This window comes from Meleagris gallopavo, chromosome Z (assembly GCF_905368555.1).
Source record: "Meleagris gallopavo chromosome Z, MGAL_WU_HG_1.1, whole genome shotgun sequence".
Classification (NCBI taxonomy): domain Eukaryota; kingdom Metazoa; phylum Chordata; class Aves; order Galliformes; family Phasianidae; genus Meleagris; species Meleagris gallopavo.
In genome coordinates this window covers 50,554,041-50,576,591 of record NC_139435.1, presented here as the reverse complement: position 1 = coordinate 50,576,591, position 22,551 = coordinate 50,554,041, and the positions used below count along the sequence as shown (strand labels likewise).

Below are 22,551 nucleotides of genomic sequence, written 5' to 3'. Positions count from 1 at the left end.
AAGACTTCATTTTAAAATTTCTAACCTATACTTAAAGTAATGGCTACCTTTCTGACATGTTAATTAGGCTTTAATGTGAGCGGTGACAGGCAAAGAAAATTGTACAAAAGATCGAATGCAAATGCTATTCCTAGTAGCAAAGATACTTCTCTAGTGGAAAAGAAAATAAAAAAATATTTGCTCTTTCTATGCCCTTAGATTAAAGAATGTTTTATGTTTTCAATCTTTCTGATAAAAATTGTTAAAATTCATGTAATTAAAAATACTTTATTTAATCAGCATTTAACTGTTTAGCATTTATTAGTGTAAAGGCTTCAGAAATGTGTGCAGCAACATTTGTTTTGTACAAGTCAAATGTTTATTACATGTATTTTTAGCTCCCTTTGTATTAATACTTCAATTTTTTAGAAATTCAAGGATAACTTTATATTTTCCATATTCTAGTGGTTCGGATGCAATAGAAGGTGCAGCGTTAGAGCAAGAAGGCATTGCATTTGGATTCACTGAGCAGAAAATAAACATGATGGTCCTGGATATCTGCCACAAACCAGGTGGCAGCGAGTACCTGAGGCAAATTTATCACATCATCCGGCTCAATGAGGTAGGGAAACGGCCTTTTTACCGAGCAATTAGGTGTGTACTGGCCTGAGGCAGCTTCTGCTGGCAGCTAAGGGTTAGTCAAGGAGGTGATAATGCTTCTTAAAGTCAGTATGAAATCCTGTATTGTACTGTAATAGAATCCATTCAGTTCAGGCCTTTCTGTGTTGGTACAGGATGATTATGAGAAAACAGTGTAGATTTTTTTTATGTACTTAAACAGTATTATGGCACATAAACTTCCTTTAGATTTGTGCTGTAGATGGAAGATGCATTTTAAAAGTTTAAGCACAGTTAAAAATAATAATAATTAAAAAAAGAAAGCAGCAAAGCTTATATAAATATTGGCTGTTACAGGAAGTATAATTAAATGTGGTAAATCAAGTTTCCGATTTAACAAACAAACAAACCCCATGGCTGTACTGAGAGAGCAAATGCATCCAGATGGAAACCTTGCTTCAGCTAGAGAACTCTACTTAGTTAAAGTGCTTTCAAAATTACAGTGATCAAATTCAGATTTGTTTGCTACACATGGAATTTGGGCATGATAAAAGAATTATCTCATTATTTCTAAGGCTGTTCTAAATTGACACAAGTTACCAGAAGCATTCTTATTACATACACTGAAGTTATCACAGGTTTGCTTAAATTGTATGATAACACAGATCTACACAGCTTAATTAAGAAAGTTCTATTTATTAGCTTTAATTACTAAATTACTATTCCTTGAATGCATAAGCAAGGGCTGTTAAGATCATTTCCAGTGTACAGAAGTGTTTATAATAAAATGCAAAATAATGCAAATATAGGCAAAGTCCAAGACTTAGAAAATTTGGTAGCAAAAAAAACAATTAGGTAGGTAAGTATAAAGCAATAAAGATGCTCAGCTTCTGAAAATCAGATCAACAGTTTAGTTCCTAAGAACAGGCTTCAAAGCAAACTTTGCACATCTGCATTTTGAACTTTTAGAAGCAATATAAGCATGTATGTAGAGATGGCAACCTAATATTAATACAATACAGAGTCTTTTCAAGTTTCATCTCAAACAATTAAATGGTTCAGGAAGTGAAGTGAAAATTATCACTGTAATACAGTTCAAACAAAACCTTTTCACCTGGAGCACATTCAGGATTAATCCTAGTATAATGAAGTGAAGAAAAGATTGTGAGCAAGACCTCTTAAAATAGCACATAATGCAGTAGGTAGGGCAGTCACCAAAGGGACTAGATATGCAGGCTCAATCCTTTATCTGTATCCAAACTAAATGCCCAAACTGATAGAGGTTTAGCTAACAGTGTGGAACTTCGTCATTTTTCCCTAATGGAATTGTTTCATTTTTTAGAAATTGCTATAAAAATCCATTCTGCAACTTCTTGGGTCAAAGACAGAATCGTATTCTAATTGAATAGGTAGAATGCCCGTTTCAGGTTCTGGAGACCCTGAATCAAGATCTGAGTCCTATGAGTATTCAGTTATTTATACAAAGTGGAGCAGCTCCAATAGGAGGTGAAAGGCTGAGAGAATTAGTTGGAAGAGGGACCTTAGCCTATCTTTCCACATCCCAGGTGTTTTTCCTTGATTTTGTGCTGTTAGTAAGAGCTGCATTAAAAATAGAACATTTCTCAGTGGAAGAAACCTGTCTTGACTTAAAAAAAATAATAATAAAAAAAATCCTGATCAGCATAGGATATAAGAATATTACTTCCACTCATCTTTTGAAACAATTACAACATATTTTAGTACTTAGCATAGTATTATGGTAATGCATTTTTCAGTATTATCTTTCATGTTTTAGATTGTTAAGTGCAGCTGACAGCAACAACAACAACAAAAAATAGACTGGATTGCCTGTTAGAAGGTCTGTGCTTTCCTTCTTAGACTCCTTGGACTGCCAGAAGGTCATGTTCTTAAATTGAGTTCAGAGATCTTTCTGCTACAGTGATTAATAATTGCAGGTGAATAGAGAACAAAACGATGAGACAGAAAATTGTGGCTCAATAATTTTCCTTAGAAAGGCAGGGGAGAAGATGAATAAATTCTTAGAAGCTATGTTTGAAAATAAATGTAATAAAGATCTATTACAGATACTGTAGAGCTCAAAATGGTCTGCAGATGAAGGTACGTATTTATCAAGAAGAATAATTACTTTTAAAGCTAATTTTCACTAATGGCTGCCAAAGGAAAACCAACTTTCCTGAGCTGCCTAGCTCACAAACACTGTCTGGTTTGTTTCCTGTACATCAGTAGTAGGGATACAGCTTAAATGATTACAATCATGATTTCATTTTTTTGTTCTCACTTTTTTGAAACACAAGCCTTTCTGGGTCTACAGTGTGTACTGTACTATTGGAGTCCTTAAACTAATGTATTTACCACTGTTGATTAAGTCTCTTTGTCAAAAAAAATATAAATCTATAGTACAGTAAGTGGTATACTTACTTCCCAATAAGGGAAGAGGTTGCCCAGTCAGGCTGTGAATGTCCCCTCCCTGAAACCGTTCAAGGCCAGGCTGGATGGGGCTTTGAGCAAGCTGGTCTAGTGGGAAGTGTTCCTGCCTATAGCAGGGAGGTTGGAACTATATGATCTTAAAAATCCCTCCCAACCCAAACCATTCTATGATTCTATGATTCTAATTCAAAGAAATGAAAATCCCTATGTTAGGAATTAGGCTGTATACCACTTGAAACATTCAAATCTATACCAACTTAACCAACTTAAGCAAGTTCCAACTTTCTTCTGAAAAGACAACAGATTCTTCTGCTGGAGCTATGACAACCAAATGTCTGAGTTGCTTTAGAGTTGAGAAAATGCATCCATATGAGGCAGTACTTTAAGTCAAGTTGGTATAGACGTAGAAATATCACTGAAGTCGCCCCACCTTACTATGACTGTGAAATCTTTGCTATGGGACAGAGTAATGAATGGAGAAAAAGAGGAAAAAAAAATTCTTTTTTTCAAGGCTGGGAAAATATAGGTAAAAGACTGAAGATACATTTTCACAGCTGGATTACAGTGTTGTTTTAAACTAAAAAAGCACTGAGATCTATTTTTTTTTAATATAGTTAGATGATTTCATGATTGTTTAAGCAGTCCTGACAATTGGCTGCAACCAACAGACAGGCCTGCTCTATATCTTGACTCTGATTTCCCAGTCCTAGGGCATCCTCTGTATGAGTACTAGAAATCATGTGGCTTGCTTATCTGGCTGAAACCTTTATTTTTTTCTGGATAATTTCACAACATATGCTAATGCCAACACAAGGGAGAAAAAACTACAATCTATGTGGATCGGATGGAATTTGTGCCTTTCAAGCCAGACCACAGTTAGATCAGTTTAAGCTGATGATGAAATTATCCATTGAGAAACTCAGTGGCTTGGCAGGTAGTTTACACACCACCTCACCTGAGTCTGAAAATGATTAGGTCAGTATTTCTGTAAAATAATATTTGCATCCATCCATCTTAATGAAGACTCACATTGAGCACTTGCTCAATGTTATAGCAATCCTATCATTATGGACTTAATTTTAATAGTGACAAACTATTTAATCACAATAGTCCTTCCAGTAAATAGACCTGTGTTTCTTTATCTAGCTCTTTGTAATATGGTACTATTCAATCAAAACACTTCATTGGCATGCAGTGATGGTTTATTTACAGGGTAGTTTAAGAAGTGAAAACAGGCCAAAAGAATAATACATCTGCTACACTATAGTTTATAAAATTGCTATGTAAATCACAGATTACTTCTAATCTTCAAATGCTTAAATAATCAAAAATGGTTTTGAAGAATGGTAGAATGTTTACCTCCTATGTTTGAACAACTGATTTGGACACTTTCATTGAACAATTCATTTATAGTCATGTAGTAACTATACAATGCAATGCTGTTTATAAACAAATATTCCTATGTACTTTTTCATGTAGAAGAAACCATGTAATAGCTATAATACATTACCATATCATAAAGGAAACATTTGTTTTTCACTTCTACATATACCTAATGAATATACTGAGAACTAATAAACATAAGTTGATGATAATTTCAAAACAATAGCTTAGATTATTTTGATTTGCTTCAACTTTGTATTCGTGGGGGGTGGTTATTGTTTGTTAATCTTGAAAATATTTGTATTTTGAGAGAGATTTGTTATTCCTTCTGTTAATGTAAGGAATTTCTATCAAGTACGTAGTAAAGTGATGCTTGAAATTTGTGCAAATTTCACTTAGAGGACTAGGAGGTGTGTATTGTTCCATGCATTTTATTTTGTTTGTTTTGTTTTTCCTTATAAGCAATATTTGAATGATCAACTGTCCTGTGAGAATTCTCCTGAAGAGAATGTTACTTCCAATCAAAGCTTGCTTCTGACACTGAAGGGCAGAGAGGAGCAAGCTGTCTTCAACCCCTTCCAGGTGCACAGCCAGTCTTGTGCGAAAGTGTTCAATCAGGTTTGTGAAAATCTGAAACTGTGGTTATACTATAATTTTTACTTGTCAGTCTTATTATGATCATGATAATGACAGAGACTAAAGTTATGAAAAAGGAATTAATTACAGGAGTTCAAATTTGATGAAGTGCAAAGGGATATTATTACTCAGGAATTTAATGAGGGCACCCTCTCCAATATCATGGTGTTCAAAAAGCCATTATTGTATCTTTCTTTTATCAGAATTACTGCATATAAGAGCGATTTAAAACTTAGACTTTCTGTGTTGGTTCAGTATAGTGTAGAAAAACCTATTAGTAGCAATAATATGCATTATATCTGTGTAATGGTATTTGAGGCTAGCCTTAGTCCTTTGAGAAGTCATGGCAGTATGCCAAATGCATATTTAGAGTCTTACCTGATGAGTCTTTCACAGAAACGTTGAACAGTAATGTAAATTACTGTTCATTAATGTAAACTCTATAGTTTTGATTCTTCCCCTACAATTTCAAATATTTAAGAATAAATGGTATTAAAGCTGCATAAAATTCATTTACTTTTCATACTTTTGATCGAAAGATGCCATTTTCCAAAACAACTGTTTTCAAATTGCATCATCTGCTTTTTGTATTGTATCCATTTTAAACTATTTACAGCTTTATTGCTGTAAAATATGTATGTTTTTCCTTTTTTTTTCCTTTTTTTTTTTTTTTTTTTTTGCTACTTGTTTAATCAATGCTTAATCACTGTCATGTTGCAATCAAAGTGGTAATGTCCTGAAAAAGGAGATTAGTACCAGTTTCACAAGGCTTTTCACACCAAAGGAACATGTTTTAAAGTGTCTTTTCCTTACAAGTGCTTGCTTGGCAGAATTCAAGAGGGTATAAAACTGCTCCAATCTGAAGTTCAGAAAATAGTTTACCATGCCTCAATTCTCAATTCATTAATAGTGTGCTAGATTAAGACCTTCAAGTAGTGGCAACTCAGCGTAGAATTTTTCTGCTACATGACAGGTTTGCAGTGGTCTACTAGTCAGAGTATGACAATGGATAGTTTGTATCAAATTGCTTTGCATTTTTATAAACTTTTGGCATAAAATGTATTATCAGAATGCAGGAAAGTGTTTTAAAATTAAGAAGAGTATAATAGATCACAGAGCTTTTATAAAGTACCATGTGCCAACCCTGTTGTTCATAATAATGGGCATATTTTGTGATCTTAACAATATCATTAAATACTTCAGTTCCCTTTACTACATAATTGTGCATTTATTTAGTGGTGTGGGATTTAGTTTATTAAGGAGGAGCCATTGTAATTCAGTGTCTGGTTCCTTGTGAAGACTATTCCCAGGGCTTGTAGAAAATACCAGACTACTTTTATGGAATCATAGGATCGTTTGATTTGGAAGGAATCATTAAAGGCCACCTAGTCCAACTCCCCTGCAATGAACAGAGACATCTACAGCTCGGTCAGGTTGCTTAGAGCCCTGTCCAGCCTGACCTCGAATGCTTCCAATGAGAACCCACCTCCTTTCTGGGCAAGGAATAATTATTTTTCTCATGGAATATATGTTTTCTTACGTTCTTTCTTAGAGGTTGGCAACTTCCATGAAACTGACAACTTTCTTTAAAGCTGACAATTTTTCTTTAAGTCTAATGTGCATCACTGTATTTTCAAATAATGTTTGCTCCTCAGTAAATTCTAAGTCACGGAACAATCCTGATTTCACAGCATATTTTTGCCAGTGAGCTGGCATTGCATTTAATTATTTTTCTTGCAGAAGGGCCAATTTGAATAGGCAGTACTTCCTGTGAGACCTGAGTCCTGACCAGGAATGCTTGTATTACACTGTGGTATACTGTAGAGTGTAAATACTCTTCACTTCCTCAGCAGAGGATTTTTTTAAAGGAAATAATTTCAAAAGTTTTCTGAAAGATAATTTATAGCAAATATTTAATGTGTTGCTTTTCAGTCTCTGTAAAAATTGCTGTGCGTTATTTAGACTTTTCTGTCCTAAAGTTGTGCTAATTTATCCCCAACATGCCATAGTTGGCAAGTTTCCTAATCATAATTTCTTCAAGTTATAATGTTCCTGAATCAAAGGCCACTGAGTTGCTAGTTTGAGATCAACTGCAATTTTTATTAAAGATATGTAAATTTCCTATCTTCCAACCCTCAGTTCAGTAGCTGATTCTATGAAGTGTGTCGTTTCTGTTAACAATTCAGCTATTTCATTCTTACATTCCTGCAAAAATTTCGAATAATCGCCATCTGGTCCTAGTAACTTGTTGCTCTTGATTTTATCAATTTGTCCTGACACCTCAGTCTCTGCCAGTGCTGCTGCTCCATTGTCTAATAAGATTAAGTCCAGTCTGTATAGCTCTTCAACAGTAGCAATAAAGGAAAATATTTTAAAGAAATTATTATCTTTTCCTAAAGTGAATAGTGTTTTTGTGTGTGGTTTCATGTTTGATTGGTGTTTCATTTGTTTCGTTTTTGTTTTATTTTATATTCTGTATCTTTTTCGCAGGACTGATCAGTCTGGTAGACTGAGTTTAAATCTCCTATGTGCTTATAAGCTTTCCTAAATGTCTTTATGACTGTTAATACTGTCAGTTCAACTTCTCCCTTTTACTGTTCTTGACTTTACAGGCATTCCCTCCATATTTGTTTTTCTATTTCTAATTTAGGGTAGAGTATTGAACAATTGCATGTTTTCTCCCCTGAATTCTCCCACTGTTTTCTCCCTTGAATCATTCTGCTATTTCTTGTTTATCAGATATTCTGTTACTTCTTTATTTACTTTCCACTTTCACTTCATTATTCTCTCTTTAGCTACCCTTGTCTCCCTCTCTGACTTCACCCTTCTTTTTGAAAGTTACTTTGAAGTGCATGCCAGAGTTGAGCTTTAGTGTAAAAATTAAATGAGAAAAAAGAAGGGGATAAAGTTAAGATGAGAGGAAGGAAAGAGGGACTACCTCGAGAATAACTACCAAGTTCTTCTGTAAGAGGAAAAAGATATACATGTCACACTTCTGTCTTTTTATTTAGCTGCATTTTCATTGTTATGACTAACTTCATCTTTTTTTTTTCAAACTGCTCAGTGCTATTTTGGTACTACAATAATAATTTTTGAATGATTCATTGGCTGATCAGTACTGACAACTAAAGTTAATATTATGCAATAGGAGTTACTGTTTAAAAAACATAAGAAGGTTGTGTGTGGTCTTTTGTCTACCCACTATCATTATACATCACTTTTATTTATTAAATAAGGAGTATGTAATTTTATGACTTCATGTTATGTAGACTTACTGGTATGTTTATAATAAAAATCTGGTGAACAGAGTGCCTTACAGAAAAATGAACAGGTAAACCCATCCTTCTCTAATTAAGATACAGGTTACACTTAGAAACTAAGTATCTAACTGCACTGTTTTTCATTACAAACTTTTTGCTGATAGCAGAAAATATAAATTGCTGTTACATAAAAAGTTGCCAATTACTTTGCTTTTCAAACAAAGAGTCAAGCTTTCAGACAAAGTGGTTGGGCAGAATGCCATTAACAGTTGGAAGAATAACGGTTCAAAAAATTGATGTATCTTTTTCTAAATAATGGTTACATTTCCAAATGGATTTGTAAATTAGTTGCTGTCTTACTGGAATAAAAACCTTCTACTGTGTACATGATTGATATCATCTGTCTAAGTCCTTGTTCTAGGCCCCCCTCCTTCATGGTTAGTATGTCACAGCTGGAGCTTTAATTTACTGATGATATTAACACTGATTAATAACTAACAAAAGCTTCTTGCCATGTATCAACAGTCAACCATTACTGAATGGAACTGGGATTGGTCAGACTTGCTGTCAAGTTGTTTGGGACTGGATCAGATGACCTTCAGGGTGCTGCTGGCGCACAGGTAAAGGGATTCTGGCAATTAACTGCACTTCCCACTTGTCTGCTTTACTTTCTAGTGGTCAATGCATATAGATTTTAGCAGTGAAATTTACAAAGTAAATTATACATTTATTTTTGAATATGCAGTTTTAAAATGGAAATACTTATTATATTTGTGCCTGTTTGTTCCATACAAAGATTGTTTGCAATTTCTGTTTTGAGGACCCAATTATTTATTTCTTGCTGACTCTTGAAGTTGGTATTGACCATAAACACTGCTTTAAAAAGAAACTGGCAAATTTAAAAGTTTTTAGGGACATACTGCCCATGGAGATTTCAGCACAAAACTTTGGGGATTTCTGCTCAAATTGCAGTTACTCCTGAATTCAGCTGGGGGTATGGAAAGCATAGTTAGAAATATGAAGTATTTCTCTAGTAAATTTTAACTAATGGAAATTATTGAGCAGGTTTTTTTTTACTTGTAAAATCTATGCCTGTACATAAATTAAGCATTTATTTAATGCAGAAATTATATTCATTAAATTCAAAAATATCAATTTGCTAAATGCACAAAATTGCAGGAGGACAAAATAGGTATATTTTCTAAATATTTGCTGTATAGACTTGGGAGGACTGGAAAATATATACTCTGAACTAAAGAGTGTACTGTTCTCTTTGGAATGCTGAATCTGTATGTCATTATATTATTTGCCTATTAAAGTTAATTATTTGTCTGTTTAGAAACTATAGTGACGATTTCAAGTATGCTATTTGCAGGTCAAAAAATGTTCTTACTGGTTTTTTTTTTTGCCACATTTTCAATATATTAGTAGAATTTAATGCCCTAACCATTTAACTGCACTTCAATTTTACATATGAAATATTTCTTCAGTTTACATACATCTTCTTAATTTACTATAAAGAATTCTTCTCTAAACCAAATTTTTATTTTCTAAAATTTTGAAACAGTTGCAGAGAAAGTAACACTGGCAGAAACATGCTCTCCCTTTTGCCATTCAGTTCTCCTATGTTATCCAGTTCTAGGCAGATTATGTGGCTGCATGAACTTTTCGGTTTGTAGCAGTAATGCCATTTTTATGTTAAATGGCAGAGACAATTCAGTAATATTTCTTCCTGTGGTAGTTATCTGATCACTACTATTTATTCTTCATTTAAATGAGTTAACTTGTTCTTTTAAAAGAGAGAAATTCTTAGACTGAGAACGTTCTTTATACTTCAAGTTAATGTGCTCAATATGAACTAAGTAGAGAGAACTACTGTGATTTCAGAGGAAACATTTTCTGTGGTCACTTCATCTTCTCTGATGACTTGAAAACATTCCACTTTTCTCTGTATAAATTTAGAAAAGAAGTGGTTTATATGTATCTTCTCCATATTTCATGCTTTTATTCTATCTTCTATTGTTGCATCTATTTTTTTTTTCTTTTCTTTTTTCCTCTAATAACTGTCTTAATTGCTGTCATCCTTCCTGATTTGAAAATGTCTCCATTCACTGCCCTTCTACATAATACGGAAGTTCTCATCTAGAAGTGACTTTATGCAAGCCATTAATGATTAGTTCATGGATTTTTTATTCAAACAACTCTCTACTTTAAAGCCCAACAGATCATCTAAATCCATTGTGAGCCTTAAGCAGAGCTGCTAGTCCTGATATCCACCATAATGATCAGCATCTCTAACACAGCTTGTCTTTATATGGCACAGTTTTTAGTATAGCTGAAGTTTGTCTTTCTAGCTCGATAGGCCAATTCTAGCTAGTCTTGTAGTTACTCAAACAAGCTTTGCAGTGACTCACATAAGCCATATCTTTTGCTGATGTTTCACATTCCATAAAATTAGACAGATTTCAGTCTTACTCATCTCATGGCTTAAGGATCAGACTAAGTGGGTGTGTGATTAGTTTGACCTTGATTGGTTGGATCCATCCTGTTTTTACTATTTCCTTTCTCTGCTGAGGTAAACAAAATGAAAGACAGTACTTAAAAAGAATCAGAATCATCATACTGCTATAATTATTCATTTCTGTAACACATGCCAAAGTTTTCTCTTAGCAGTTAGTTTTGTGCAGACCAGAATATCTTTACCTGCTCAAAGTAGTCATGAGGTTTGTTTCTTTTTATATTTAGAGAGAAATACTGCACATGAAGAAAAATAAGTATGTTCTGCTCTCTTTTTTTCGGGGGGGGGGGGGGGGGGGGAAGGGGAGGAAGTTTGAAAATGCTTAGGGGATTCATTTACAAGGGAAATGTTCCCTTAACCTAGTTAATGACTGAGTTAGGTGAAACGGGGTTATGGGAGCATTGTCCCAGAGCCATTGAGTGGTTGGCAAATTAATTGATTGGTGGTTAGGGGAAAGTAAGACACTTTTAAGACTGGTTAAAAACAGAATGAATGGTTGTATACTGCTTATTGTTGGCTCCACATGAGGGCATGAATCTATTGCATCAAATCCAACACTTACTTCAAAGTAAGTGTTCAGAAGACTTGTGTGTTGTTAATGTTATCATGTGATTATTAGGTGGTGATCATTAGGTAAAAACAAAACAACAACAACAAAACAGTTATACCTTTTGAAACTGTAAAAAAAAAACTTACAGAAAGAAAACTTCATTCACTTTCTAGTTTTATTTCTGATTATTTCTATATATAGTTCTAGCTGTGAGAATAAGAGTTAAAATACACTTATTGTTATATTTAAAATAATAGCATTCAGCTATTTATAGTATTTGATTTAACCAAGTTTTCAAGCATGTCCCCCATAGTCATGCAGATATATGCTCCTTTATTAAATCTTGGTGTTTAGTTTTACATCATCAAATTATCCTTACATCATCAAATTATGTCTAATACATTCATTGAGACAAGAATACCATATGCTTTTTGTTTCTACTTAATTGATGTATATTTCAACTTTTAATGATTGTGCTGCTTATAAGGGAAAGATTACTGCCTGGCTAAGTTACATTGAAACTGTTTGTGCAGATTGTTATATCAGCTATCAACATATTTTCTTGTTAGCTGTTTGGCAATTTCTCTGTAGACACTGCAACATTTGGACATATTTCAGTGACTGTAGTGGGTGGGGGAGGGAACTGGAGGGGCCAAAGTGAGAAAACTGATGAGTTTAGATCAAAGTAGTTTAATAGGTGAAACGAAAGTTGTGCACACAAGCAAAGCAAAATAGGGAGCTCCTTCACTCCTTCCCAGCAGGCAGATGTTTAGGCATTTCCAGATAAGCAGAGCTCATTACACTTAACGGGTACTTGAGCACACCTGATCTGAACATCATACTCTTTTCTCATCTATTCCCCCACCTTCCCGTGCCATAGGGTGTGGCCTACCCTCTTGGGATCACATGGGGTCTTGACCTCCAATAGTTTCTTGTGTGCCTACTTGCTGAGGATGCAGAGTGGGAAAAAGAGAAAGTCTTAGCACTGTGGTGAGTGATTGTCAAAATGCTAGTTTAACATTAGTTCTATTTTAGACACAAATGGATAACACAGCATCATATAAGCCATATTCATTTTCATCATATGAAAAAAATGAACTCCATCGCAGCTGAACCAAGTGCAGCAACTCATGCACAACAGTAAATTCACCTTCTTTTTCATGCACTCTCCTTTATACTGATGTATGCTACTTTCTGTTTTTCAGAGGATTATCTCAGCCAACATATATGATGTTAGAATACATACACACAGTATAATATCTTCTGCTGTTCTACAGAACTTTCAGCTTCATGGGATATGTTACTGTAGCAAATAACTACATTTCACTCACTATAAATATGAGTAACAGCGTAGGACTTCTTGAATCACAGGGAGCCACTGCCCAGTATTACAGTAAGTTGCTATTCTGAGAACTGTGGGAATTCCTTCCTTTGCAGTTAGGAAAGTTCCATGGAACAGTAGGTACCAATGCAGGTCTTATGAATGTCGATTTCATGATAGTGATGTGCTTCTCTAAGTGTGAATGTGTGAGCAGGAACATTCCAGGGAGCTCCAGGAATAGAGAAGAATTAACGTCTGTGGCAAAGCCAACAGAGGTCGGGCATAAGATACTAAGAATCAGAAGCCAAGGAACTTAAAAATAGGGAATGTATTGTTTTACTGTAAATGCATCAGATAAAAAACTATGCCAGGCACCATGAAGAAAATAAATTTTCTCCGTGAAACCAGCTGAAACCAGTGCAGTAAAAAGAATTATTCAAGTTAAAAGCAGTATTTGTTCAAGTGGATAAGAACTGACATGAAAAATAAATGGGGTAGACTGCAGATTAAAAGATTTCCAACAGACCAGTATTGCTCAAGAACAGTTCTCCAGAAAGCATTTGAACAGTGATAGGAACATAAGTAGTTTTAAGTAGAAATAGGGTAGACTCAGTGGTTTACATCTAGCCATGTGTTTTTTTGATTAAATATTCTCAATGACCCAACAACTTTTCAGAGTGGAAAACCTGGAATTGTTTATGGATTGGCTTGAGGTAAACTATCAAAAATGAATATATTTTCTACTAAATTTAGGTAAAATATGTATGCGTTGTAGTAATCTTTGTTGCCAAATGTGCACAAATTCTCATGTTCTTTAAACTTTACAGTAGCCCAGACTGCATTTTGCCTGATAAATTACAAATTTACATGTACTGTTTACATGTGACACTGTTTTTTACCAACGTGAAGTTTCCTTGATATTAGGTTGCTATCCTGATAGAAAGAAAAAATTTTTTTTCCTTTTAAAATACTTTGACTGTACTTAAAGTGAACCTCTTACTTGCCTTTTATGAATAACTTTGTCAATATAATTGTGGCATTTTTTTCACGCACTAGGGTTAGATGATAAAATCATATACATTTATATATATACATATAAACACATATATAAAACCCCTGATTAACCTTAATAAAACTGAAATGAAGTAAAAAAAACTCTTGTTCAGAATTTTGTATGATTGCAGGGCAAATCTGCATAGCTCTTGTATATTCTAGTGGATACACAGACACCATCTGTTAAGAATGGTAGCCATATGGTGAACTATTTATAGAAAATGTTTATATTCATTGTGTTGTTGATTATCCTGATATCTAGAAAATGCTCTTTTAAAATCCAGTTTATCAACACATGGAAAAATTTATTATGTAGTTTTGAAATTGAAGAGAATGTCAGCAAACCTGCATGCACTTTGCAAGTTGTGGAAGATTTGTATGCAACTGTCACAAGCCCAAGTCAGAGGAATGAATGAAGACACCAAGAGTATAAAAAGGTAGCAAGTTCTCTGACAATTTTCTTTGTAGTAGAATCAAATGGTGGAATAGGAGTTACTGGCAGGATGCCATGACAGACGCCCTATCTGCATGGCAGGGAATGCCAGTCTTATGTCTGGTGTACTTTTGGATGTGTTAGTCCAACCTTCTTTTAAATAAGAGATGCTCCTTTATGTATGCGCATTGCTAGATACTGGAAATCAGTATTAGTGCTATATCTACAAGTCAACTATTAATGATGTGTTGGTGAAGAACTGTGTTGCCATTAACACTGAAGCAATTACCACCTCTCAGTGTATTATAATGGATGACCTTGTCGTGCATATGTGTACAAGCTTTCTAAAATGCAAGGAAGGCTATAAAAGACAGTGTCTCGTTGTCTTTAGGACTTCTCCTGGTTGAGCACAGACACAGTGAGGATTAGAACCTAGTGCTACATCAGAAAGGGAGGAAAGAATGTCACTGGGATTTTTGGCTAGGCAAGAATTTTTTTCCACAAGTGAGCTGGTCAATAAGAAGACATACATCACATCAAAAATTATCCTCCATCTTCTTATCTCCTTCTTATATGACCAATGAAATATACCCTGACTTCAAAGAATCTCTCAGAAATAGTTTAATTCTCTGCATGGCAATTTTAAAGCATTGGTGACAGAATGCGCATTGCTGAGCAAAAAGAAAGAGTATATTTTGTAAATACTGTTTGAATGCAGTTTCAACAAGTATTATTTATACATTTGTAGCAAAAATTGTGCAGGAAAAAGAACCTGAATTTGAGACATCCCATATGTAGATGTTTCTAGTTGCTAGCAATCTGTCTCTCCTCTGACATATTGATGAATCCTGTGTAAAAAATAATATTCTTGAACAACATTCACAAAAAAATAAATAAATAAAACCTAAAAAGAAAGGGACTGATGTATCCGAGTTCATGTGAGCACCTTTTTAATATGTGGAAATACTTTATCATTATGCCTTTGCATACCTGGGATACAGAAGTGTGTACTTAACAGCTCTTTTTGAAGGAACGTCTATAAAAGTGCTTCAGTAAAGTTTCAGTTTAACTTGATACTTTCAGTTGCTCAAAACTTGCCTCTAAAAGAAAATTTTAAAATGAGCTATATGTGTTTGCATATACACATTTGCTTTAAAAATTGTGTGAAGAACTGCCTATCTGCCAGAGCGTAGGCCTATTATGCAAGCCATTTTTATGAGGTTATTTCACTGCATACTGCTTTCTCCATTGAAGTTAGATAGCATTTGTGAGTGTGTTTATGTTCTTCTTTATGTTTTGATGGAAAAAAATTGTAAGTAAATGCAATGCATTAGTGTTAATAATGCATTGTAAAATATGCATTTATTGTTAAGATACACATTTAATTAACTTCTTCAGAAGTGTATATCATTTCTTCATTACTACATAGGTCACTCTGAAAGTAGTGCTGCCTACTTATTTCCATGGAAACTACAACAGATAAAAAGAGGATAACAACACTATTTGACAGAGCAATTTCTCAGCTACAAAATACTATGCTGTGTTGTGACATGTGTGCATGGGCATCTGGAACATAGCTTGTCTTTCACGCTGCTGTGGCCACTGCTGAAATGCACTGCCTCACAGTGTTCACATGCACTGTTTGGTCTCTGTAAATGTATAGCAAGCACCAGTGAATGTCAGTGGGTGCCATTTTTTCTGCTTAGAAGAACTCATTGATACACCTTTACTTCATGCAAACTTCCATGACAGACACCGTTGTGTCAGAGCCATCTGCCATCTCTCACACAACAATAAAATGGAACATTTGTGGGAAGTTTCAACCTCTATTGCCATACCACAAGCATCTGCTTCTGATATTGTGGACCAACATAATAAAATCGGAGGCATTACTTTCAGAGCAGCCCTCATAGATAATTTTATATACTATATGATTACCTGTAAGAATGACTTTTTATCCAACTGTCTAATTAACCTGGTGACTGACATCCTGTGACCTGGCTGACTTTTCTTAAAATAGTTACATTCTTTCATCTGCAAATAATTTGCCTTCCTTTCAACTCTGTCTCGCGTCCTGTTGCTAAGGAAGGAATATTAAGTAGAGATAATTATATTTAATTTTTTATCTGTTCTTTCTGAGCGTTTCTGATCTCAGTTTTCATTCTTAATAGGTATATAGTTATCATAAACATCTACAGAAGCTCTAAATTAATGAATGCAGAATTACAAACAATACACGTTACTAAGTTACTCATCTATAGAGTTTGTCACTGCTCACACAAAGGAAGAGGTTATAAAACAAAAACCAACAGTCCAAAAGTATGTTTTGTGCACCAGCCTGTTGTTTATTCATTCTGTTTCTTTTACATCAGAGACTTTAGAAAAGTGGTGGTAATACAGAATAATTCATTTTCCAAGCTATAATGAGTTGAGACATAGTAATCTTCCAAAAGATAGAGGGCAGAAGTGCTAATATTGAAGTTGAACAAATTGAAGATCTGGTCCTGCAGCCAGTTCTGTAAGCTTTCTTCAACACTGCATAATTAATTTGTAGCAATGCCAAGAGTTGAACCAGCTCTCATGACTAAATTTAATGATACAAAAGCTATCATACAGTAACTGGTCCATTGGTAGTGTAGATGTTCATAGGCAACAAAGGAGAGGTGTTTCAACTTTACTTGTAAGAAATCATTCAGCTGATTTGAATTACCTGTAGTCTTCTTAGGAAACTGACTGGCAATTCTCTGAAAGAGACTGGAAACAACTTGTCTTGACCTTTGCTGTCCATACAACAAAGCAAGTAGCAAGGACTGGTAGCTGCTAGTGTGCAGATGACAGATCTTTGTAACTATAACTCCTCCCTCATTATCTTCCACTCTCTTTCCAAGAATGTTATACTGGCTTTCTCACATGCCCTTGCTGGGTGTACCTCCTCTCTTCTGTCTGGCTCACTTCAATTAAACAGCTGACTCCTTAGGAAAGGATGATAAGTCCTAAACACCTAATTGCCTCTTGCCTCCAAAATTAATCTACCTCTGAAAGCTTTATGTTCGTGACACAGTTTTGAAGACGTGGAAAAAGTTGGGTAGTTTCACAAGTCCTTTTATTAATAAGCACGGTGATTTGTGTAGGAAGCTTAAAGCCTTCATGAGCAATCTAATCTCGGACTTTCTGAATAACATGTTGCCTGATAATCTGGCCCAGAAAATTGTTTATTGTTGTCATTGCTTTTTTTTTTTTTTTTTTTTCTCCTGTAAACTTCTTGATGGGACCTAACAACAAAATTAAGCAAAGTGTGGGAAGCCATTATGAATCTTGAATCATGTAGCAAAGAGGGAATTCAGAATTGTCATTCTAATAGTTGACACTGGAAAATGTCATTGAAGAAATCTTTTTTTATGTTAGTCTTTCGATTGACAGGTTATGACAAAACTGCATTCATGTTGCTTGAATACATCTTTTGTCTAGTTTTACATGCTTTTTGACTTGTCTAGAAAATGACATATTGAGGTTTTCATTAGCCTTAACCAGGTGTGATTTTCTTTATGGAAGATACCTTGGTATGGCGACAGTTGAAGGCGAATAAATCAGTGGAGCTTAGAAAGGCCATAGCCCTTCTTCAGATGGTAGTGATGAGTTGAAAGACTCATTAATCAACAACCAAGTCACAGGTGTGATGGCTTTCCTGCAGACTGCCAACAGACTGTGAAAGTCACATCCAACACATGAAACTGTTAAAGTAAACACATCTATAAACATTCTTAAAGTTTTTTCTCCCTCTTTTAGTTGAAGAACACAACTCTGTAATGTTTTAATTATTGACTTCTAAGGTTTTGTTTTATTGTTGTTTTCTGAGGAGTACTGGCTGCTTTTTAAAACAACAACACAATATTGTTTCCATCATTGCTCAATATAACAATCTCATTTAAGCACATAGCTTTGGTTGCAGTTTTAAATTTATATGATTATTTGTACATATTGAATGTGTTATGAAAGTATTTCATAAATTTTCTACATATAAATGCAAGGCCATTTTCTTCATGGCTTTCTAATTCTTTGCTCTAGTACAAAAATTATCTGGAACAAAAGTTATGCAGTAGTGTAGAGTGGAAGTCCTGAAATGTCTAAAGAGAAAGAAATTAGAAGCTATTTTTTATCATCTAGTAGTGGATTTTTCACCTACACTAATGGGAAAAAACCATCATAAGAATCCAAAGAATGAAATCTCCCTACAGTTTTTCAACATCGTTCTTAAATTCTGTGGATTCTCTGGGATTAAGGGAAGTGTAGTCAGAGGTCTTAAAGCTCCCCATTACATTTTCTCCCCAAGACTATCCTTAAATTGAAATGCTCCCTATAGATAAAAATTAATTTTACTCTATCAAAAAGCAGTGAGTATGAATTTGCTTAGATTATTGTATTTGCTAATTCCTTGGTCTCAAATTCTCATCTTTTTCCAAATACGGATGTTCAGAATAATAAAAATCTTTCTTTACAATTAGAAATGAAAGTCTTCCACTTTTGTCTGAGGTGAGAAATTTATGTATAGAAGTAGTCCTATCTTCTGTTTCCTTCCTTAACATATCTATCTTAGTTTTGAACTTTATATATAAATTTAATTATAATTTACAATCCATATTTTCCATTTTTATGTCTGAATCACCAGATCAAAAAGTTATTTTGATCTAATTCTGTTTAAATCAATGGAACTGTATAAAGTGTAATGCTTGCTGGCTCAAAAAAAAAACCATAATGCACACCAAAGACAAGAAAACAATGCATTTATTGATGAAATATATAAAAAATGATATTTTTGCAATACAAAGCTCTGTAAACAGACATTTGAATATCATAGAATCATAAAGGTTGAAAAAGACCACTAAGGTCATCTAGTCCAACCACCAATCCATGCCTGCCATGTCCACTAACCGTGTACCTCACTGCCACATCCACACAGTTCGTGAACAACTCCAGGGACTTTTGACCTCTCGGTCTGGCATTTGTGCTTGGAGAAATAGCTTCTGTGCTCTCGTGAACAAGACATGTGGTGACAGGTGAAGTAGGTCTGTTCTGGGCCACACATCTGTTCCTTAGTTAGCCAGAGCTCCAGGTGTGAGCAGCCAGGTGTTCCTATAATAGACATTTGAAGCCAATCCATTTGTATCCACAGCAAGCCATCTTTTGAGAGAACACTTCTATTCTGGCCAATGATCATAGCATCTCATTAGTACTCAACAAACAAACCCAACAGAATTCCAGGTCAAGTCTCCACCCACAAGGCCAATTACATTCTATGTGATCACATTTTTACACAAAGCCTTGACATAACAAAGAAGTCACTGATCTGAGTAATTTTCCCTATTTGAACCAGAAGCTATAGCTGAAAAGTGAGATGAATCTATGCTCCCAAAGAGGGCAGTTGGGCCTGAAGAAAGCACATCGTCAGTGCCTGTCCTTAAATTGCTGGTCACTACCAGTGCTACTTCAGTTCATGGTACTTCTTCTCCTTTACATAATGGACTCTGAAAGGAAAGAGGAGTTTTGGCCCAAGTGCTAAGAAAAGCTCTTAGCTGAGGACATTCTTGTGGCTTATTCAACATAGTTACAGCTCATAACAATTACTGATGCAGTCAGACTCTGGAACAGTAAGATATACGTTCAGTCAATATACTTTATTTTACAAAATAACATTTTTATTTGATTACTCAACACAGTGCTACTCTTTATTAAAGTATACATTGCTGTAATGTTACTCATTTTAGAAACAATTGTAATTTCTAATTAATGACAGTATATTTTAAAACAGAATCTTGTATTGAGAATGCAGAGAATTTCATTTTGTTCCAAGTTTGACCATAGATCATTGTCTGTATTTTTGCACATTAACTTTCTGTTGTTTCTTAAACACAGTAATTAAGCATTCCTCCAAAAAAGCTACACTTTTGAATAATACAGAAATGATCTCTTCAACTGTACTAATAAAGACTGTGACAGCTGAATTTAAATGTAACCAAACTTTTCCCACTAAAGTGTTAATGAAGTTAGGAATAAAAAAGTATAATGATTTCTCTTTGGATAATTACATGGGCAATTTAACATCGCATTTGGATAAAAATTGAAAGCACCCGTATTATGTATAGTTAAACCTCGGTAAATTGTATATAGAAATCAACAATTTTCTTATTGTCTTTCAAGTTCAAGAGAATTATTTAAAAATGTTAAGTAGTAGCACCTCTTGAAAAGTTTTTTTTTCTTTAATTTCGCTCATATTTTTTATATCACATTATTTATTGTTTCATATGGAGTGACTGTCAGATCATTCTATGGAAATGTCACTTAATGTACTTAGCCTTAGAGTAAAAATGCATAAAGATAATTGGCTGTTCTGTTGCATAGCTCATAGTTGATAAATGATTGTTGTGTGAAAAAACAGGATGCAGTATTTTCAGAATTTAGTAATAAACAGGAATTGTATTTGAATACATGACTTTGGAAATAAATAAATGTCTATATTGTGTTTGAAAAGAAAGAAGCCACAATTTCAAATGCAAGATGACATTTTATTAATATAGAAACACAGTTTTAAAGATCTAACTTAATGCTTTTTTGCACACTGCCTCTCAAATGCTGTGACTGTCCCACATGCAGAGGTCAATCTGATCTGGTAGATATTCTTTAGTTCCTGTTTGTGAGGAAAGTGATTCTTCTCTGGTATGTTTCTGCTGCACTGAAGATGCTGCAATTCACAGAGGGAAAATAGTTCTCCAGTAGTCCAGACCCAGTTTATTTATTGCTTTTATTAGGCACAGTCAGCATCTTAAGCTCATCCAGAGGCCAGGGGGCTTTCATGGTGAACACAGAATGTCTGATAAGCATATACTCAGTTAATTAGGTGAATGATGTTTGCTGAAGTGTCTGTTTTCCAAATGTTTTATATTGTAACCACAAGTTGAAATTCACCAGTTTGCTTTTTCCACAACACCTAAATGTGGTTACAGAGACATAAGCTCCCTATTCAGAATAAGTCATACTCAGGCTAAGGTCATTAGTTTTTTTTAGATCTAGCCGCAGCTTTACTCAATATTAATTGAGGCATCAATCTACATTAAGCAAAGACAAATGAAAAATGCAAGATTGTGCATCTTTTAAATAAAAATAGCCATTGCCAACAGCATACTTCTATCTCTCATCTTGCTGACCATCTCTTAAAATTTCCTTGCACGTAATGAAGATTAGCAGTAATAGAACTGCATTCTATGGGATCCCAAATATGAAACCACTACAGGAAACAAGAGTAATTATAACTATTGTCAGAGGCTGTAAAATTAAATGCACTCCTAAAAGTGAAGGTAGTAGACTCAGTATTAGAAGTATTAGTATTAGTATTAGAATTAGAATTAGAATTAGATTAGAATTAGAATTAGAATTAGAATTAATTAGAATTAGAATTAGAATTAGAAAGTTCTATTCATTTTTGCCAATATTTGCTGTGTCTCAAGTGCTGAGTGAAGGAGCATTAATTTCCTGGGCACTTACTTGTTCTCTGTGTGTCATAAAGAGGTTCTTCTATGTGAGTTTCAAACCATATGACATTCAGATATTTTGAAATTTGGCTCAAAGATCATTTTCCAATATTGAGCCCAAAACAGAGTGACTTGATACTAACCAACCCCAACCCTTTGGTGCAGACCCTGTCCCTGTCCCCCAGCTGCCCCTCCTCTGACACAGCTCCATGCCGTTCCCTCAGGCCCTGTTGCTGTCACACAGAGCAGAGCTCAGTGCTGCCCTCCGCTCCCTGAGAGGAGCTGCAGCCACCATGAGGGTTGAACCTGAGTTGGCTATGATCAAGGACCATATTGTCTGTCAAGTGCTTTTCAATAACTCCCAGAATGGTCTTCTTCATGATTTTATCAGACACTGAAGTCTTGAAATTTTGGAGTTTAGCTTCTCAGAAACTTATGTGTATTCCCTTTTGTAGATTATCTGCTTAAGGTCTTAGAATAACAGAACAACCCAGAGTGGAAGTCACCTTAAAGATCATCAAGTCCAGTCTTTCATGAGAAAGAGAGCCTAGGTCAAATTGTCTATCACACTGCCTAGATGCACTTTGAAAATCTTCAGTGAGGTATTTAACCAAGTCCCTGGTAAAGTTGTCCACGTAGGTGATTATTTTCACTGTTAAAAATTTCTTCTTACGTGAAAACAAATCCTCTTCTCGTCTAACTCCTTTCAGTTGCCTGTTGTCTTCTCCATGTGGCTAGCTGTGATTACATCCTCTTTGCAGGTAGTAAGCACAGGAATACTATAATGAGATGAGCCTCCTCTGAGCCTTCTCTTCTCCAAGGTGAAAAA

At 34.7% G+C, this 22,551-nt stretch overlaps 1 protein-coding gene across 14 annotated transcripts in view; it reads left to right on the top strand.

The window, feature by feature from the left end:
- KIAA0825 (KIAA0825 ortholog) overlaps positions 1–22,551 on the top strand; it is a 223,119-nt gene that overhangs the window by 111,246 nt on the left and 89,322 nt on the right. For 13 of the 14 annotated variants that reach the window (XM_085214119.1, XM_085214123.1, XM_085214122.1 and 10 more), the window contains 3 exons: positions 445–601; positions 4,891–5,046; positions 8,850–8,944. In XM_085214119.1, the coding sequence (XP_085070245.1) occupies positions 445–601; positions 4,891–5,046; positions 8,850–8,944 (408 nt within the window). Of the gene's footprint in view, positions 1–444; positions 602–4,890; positions 5,047–8,849; positions 8,945–11,069; positions 11,099–22,551 lie in introns of all 14 variants that reach the window. The other variant, XM_085214127.1, reaches the window with a different exon arrangement.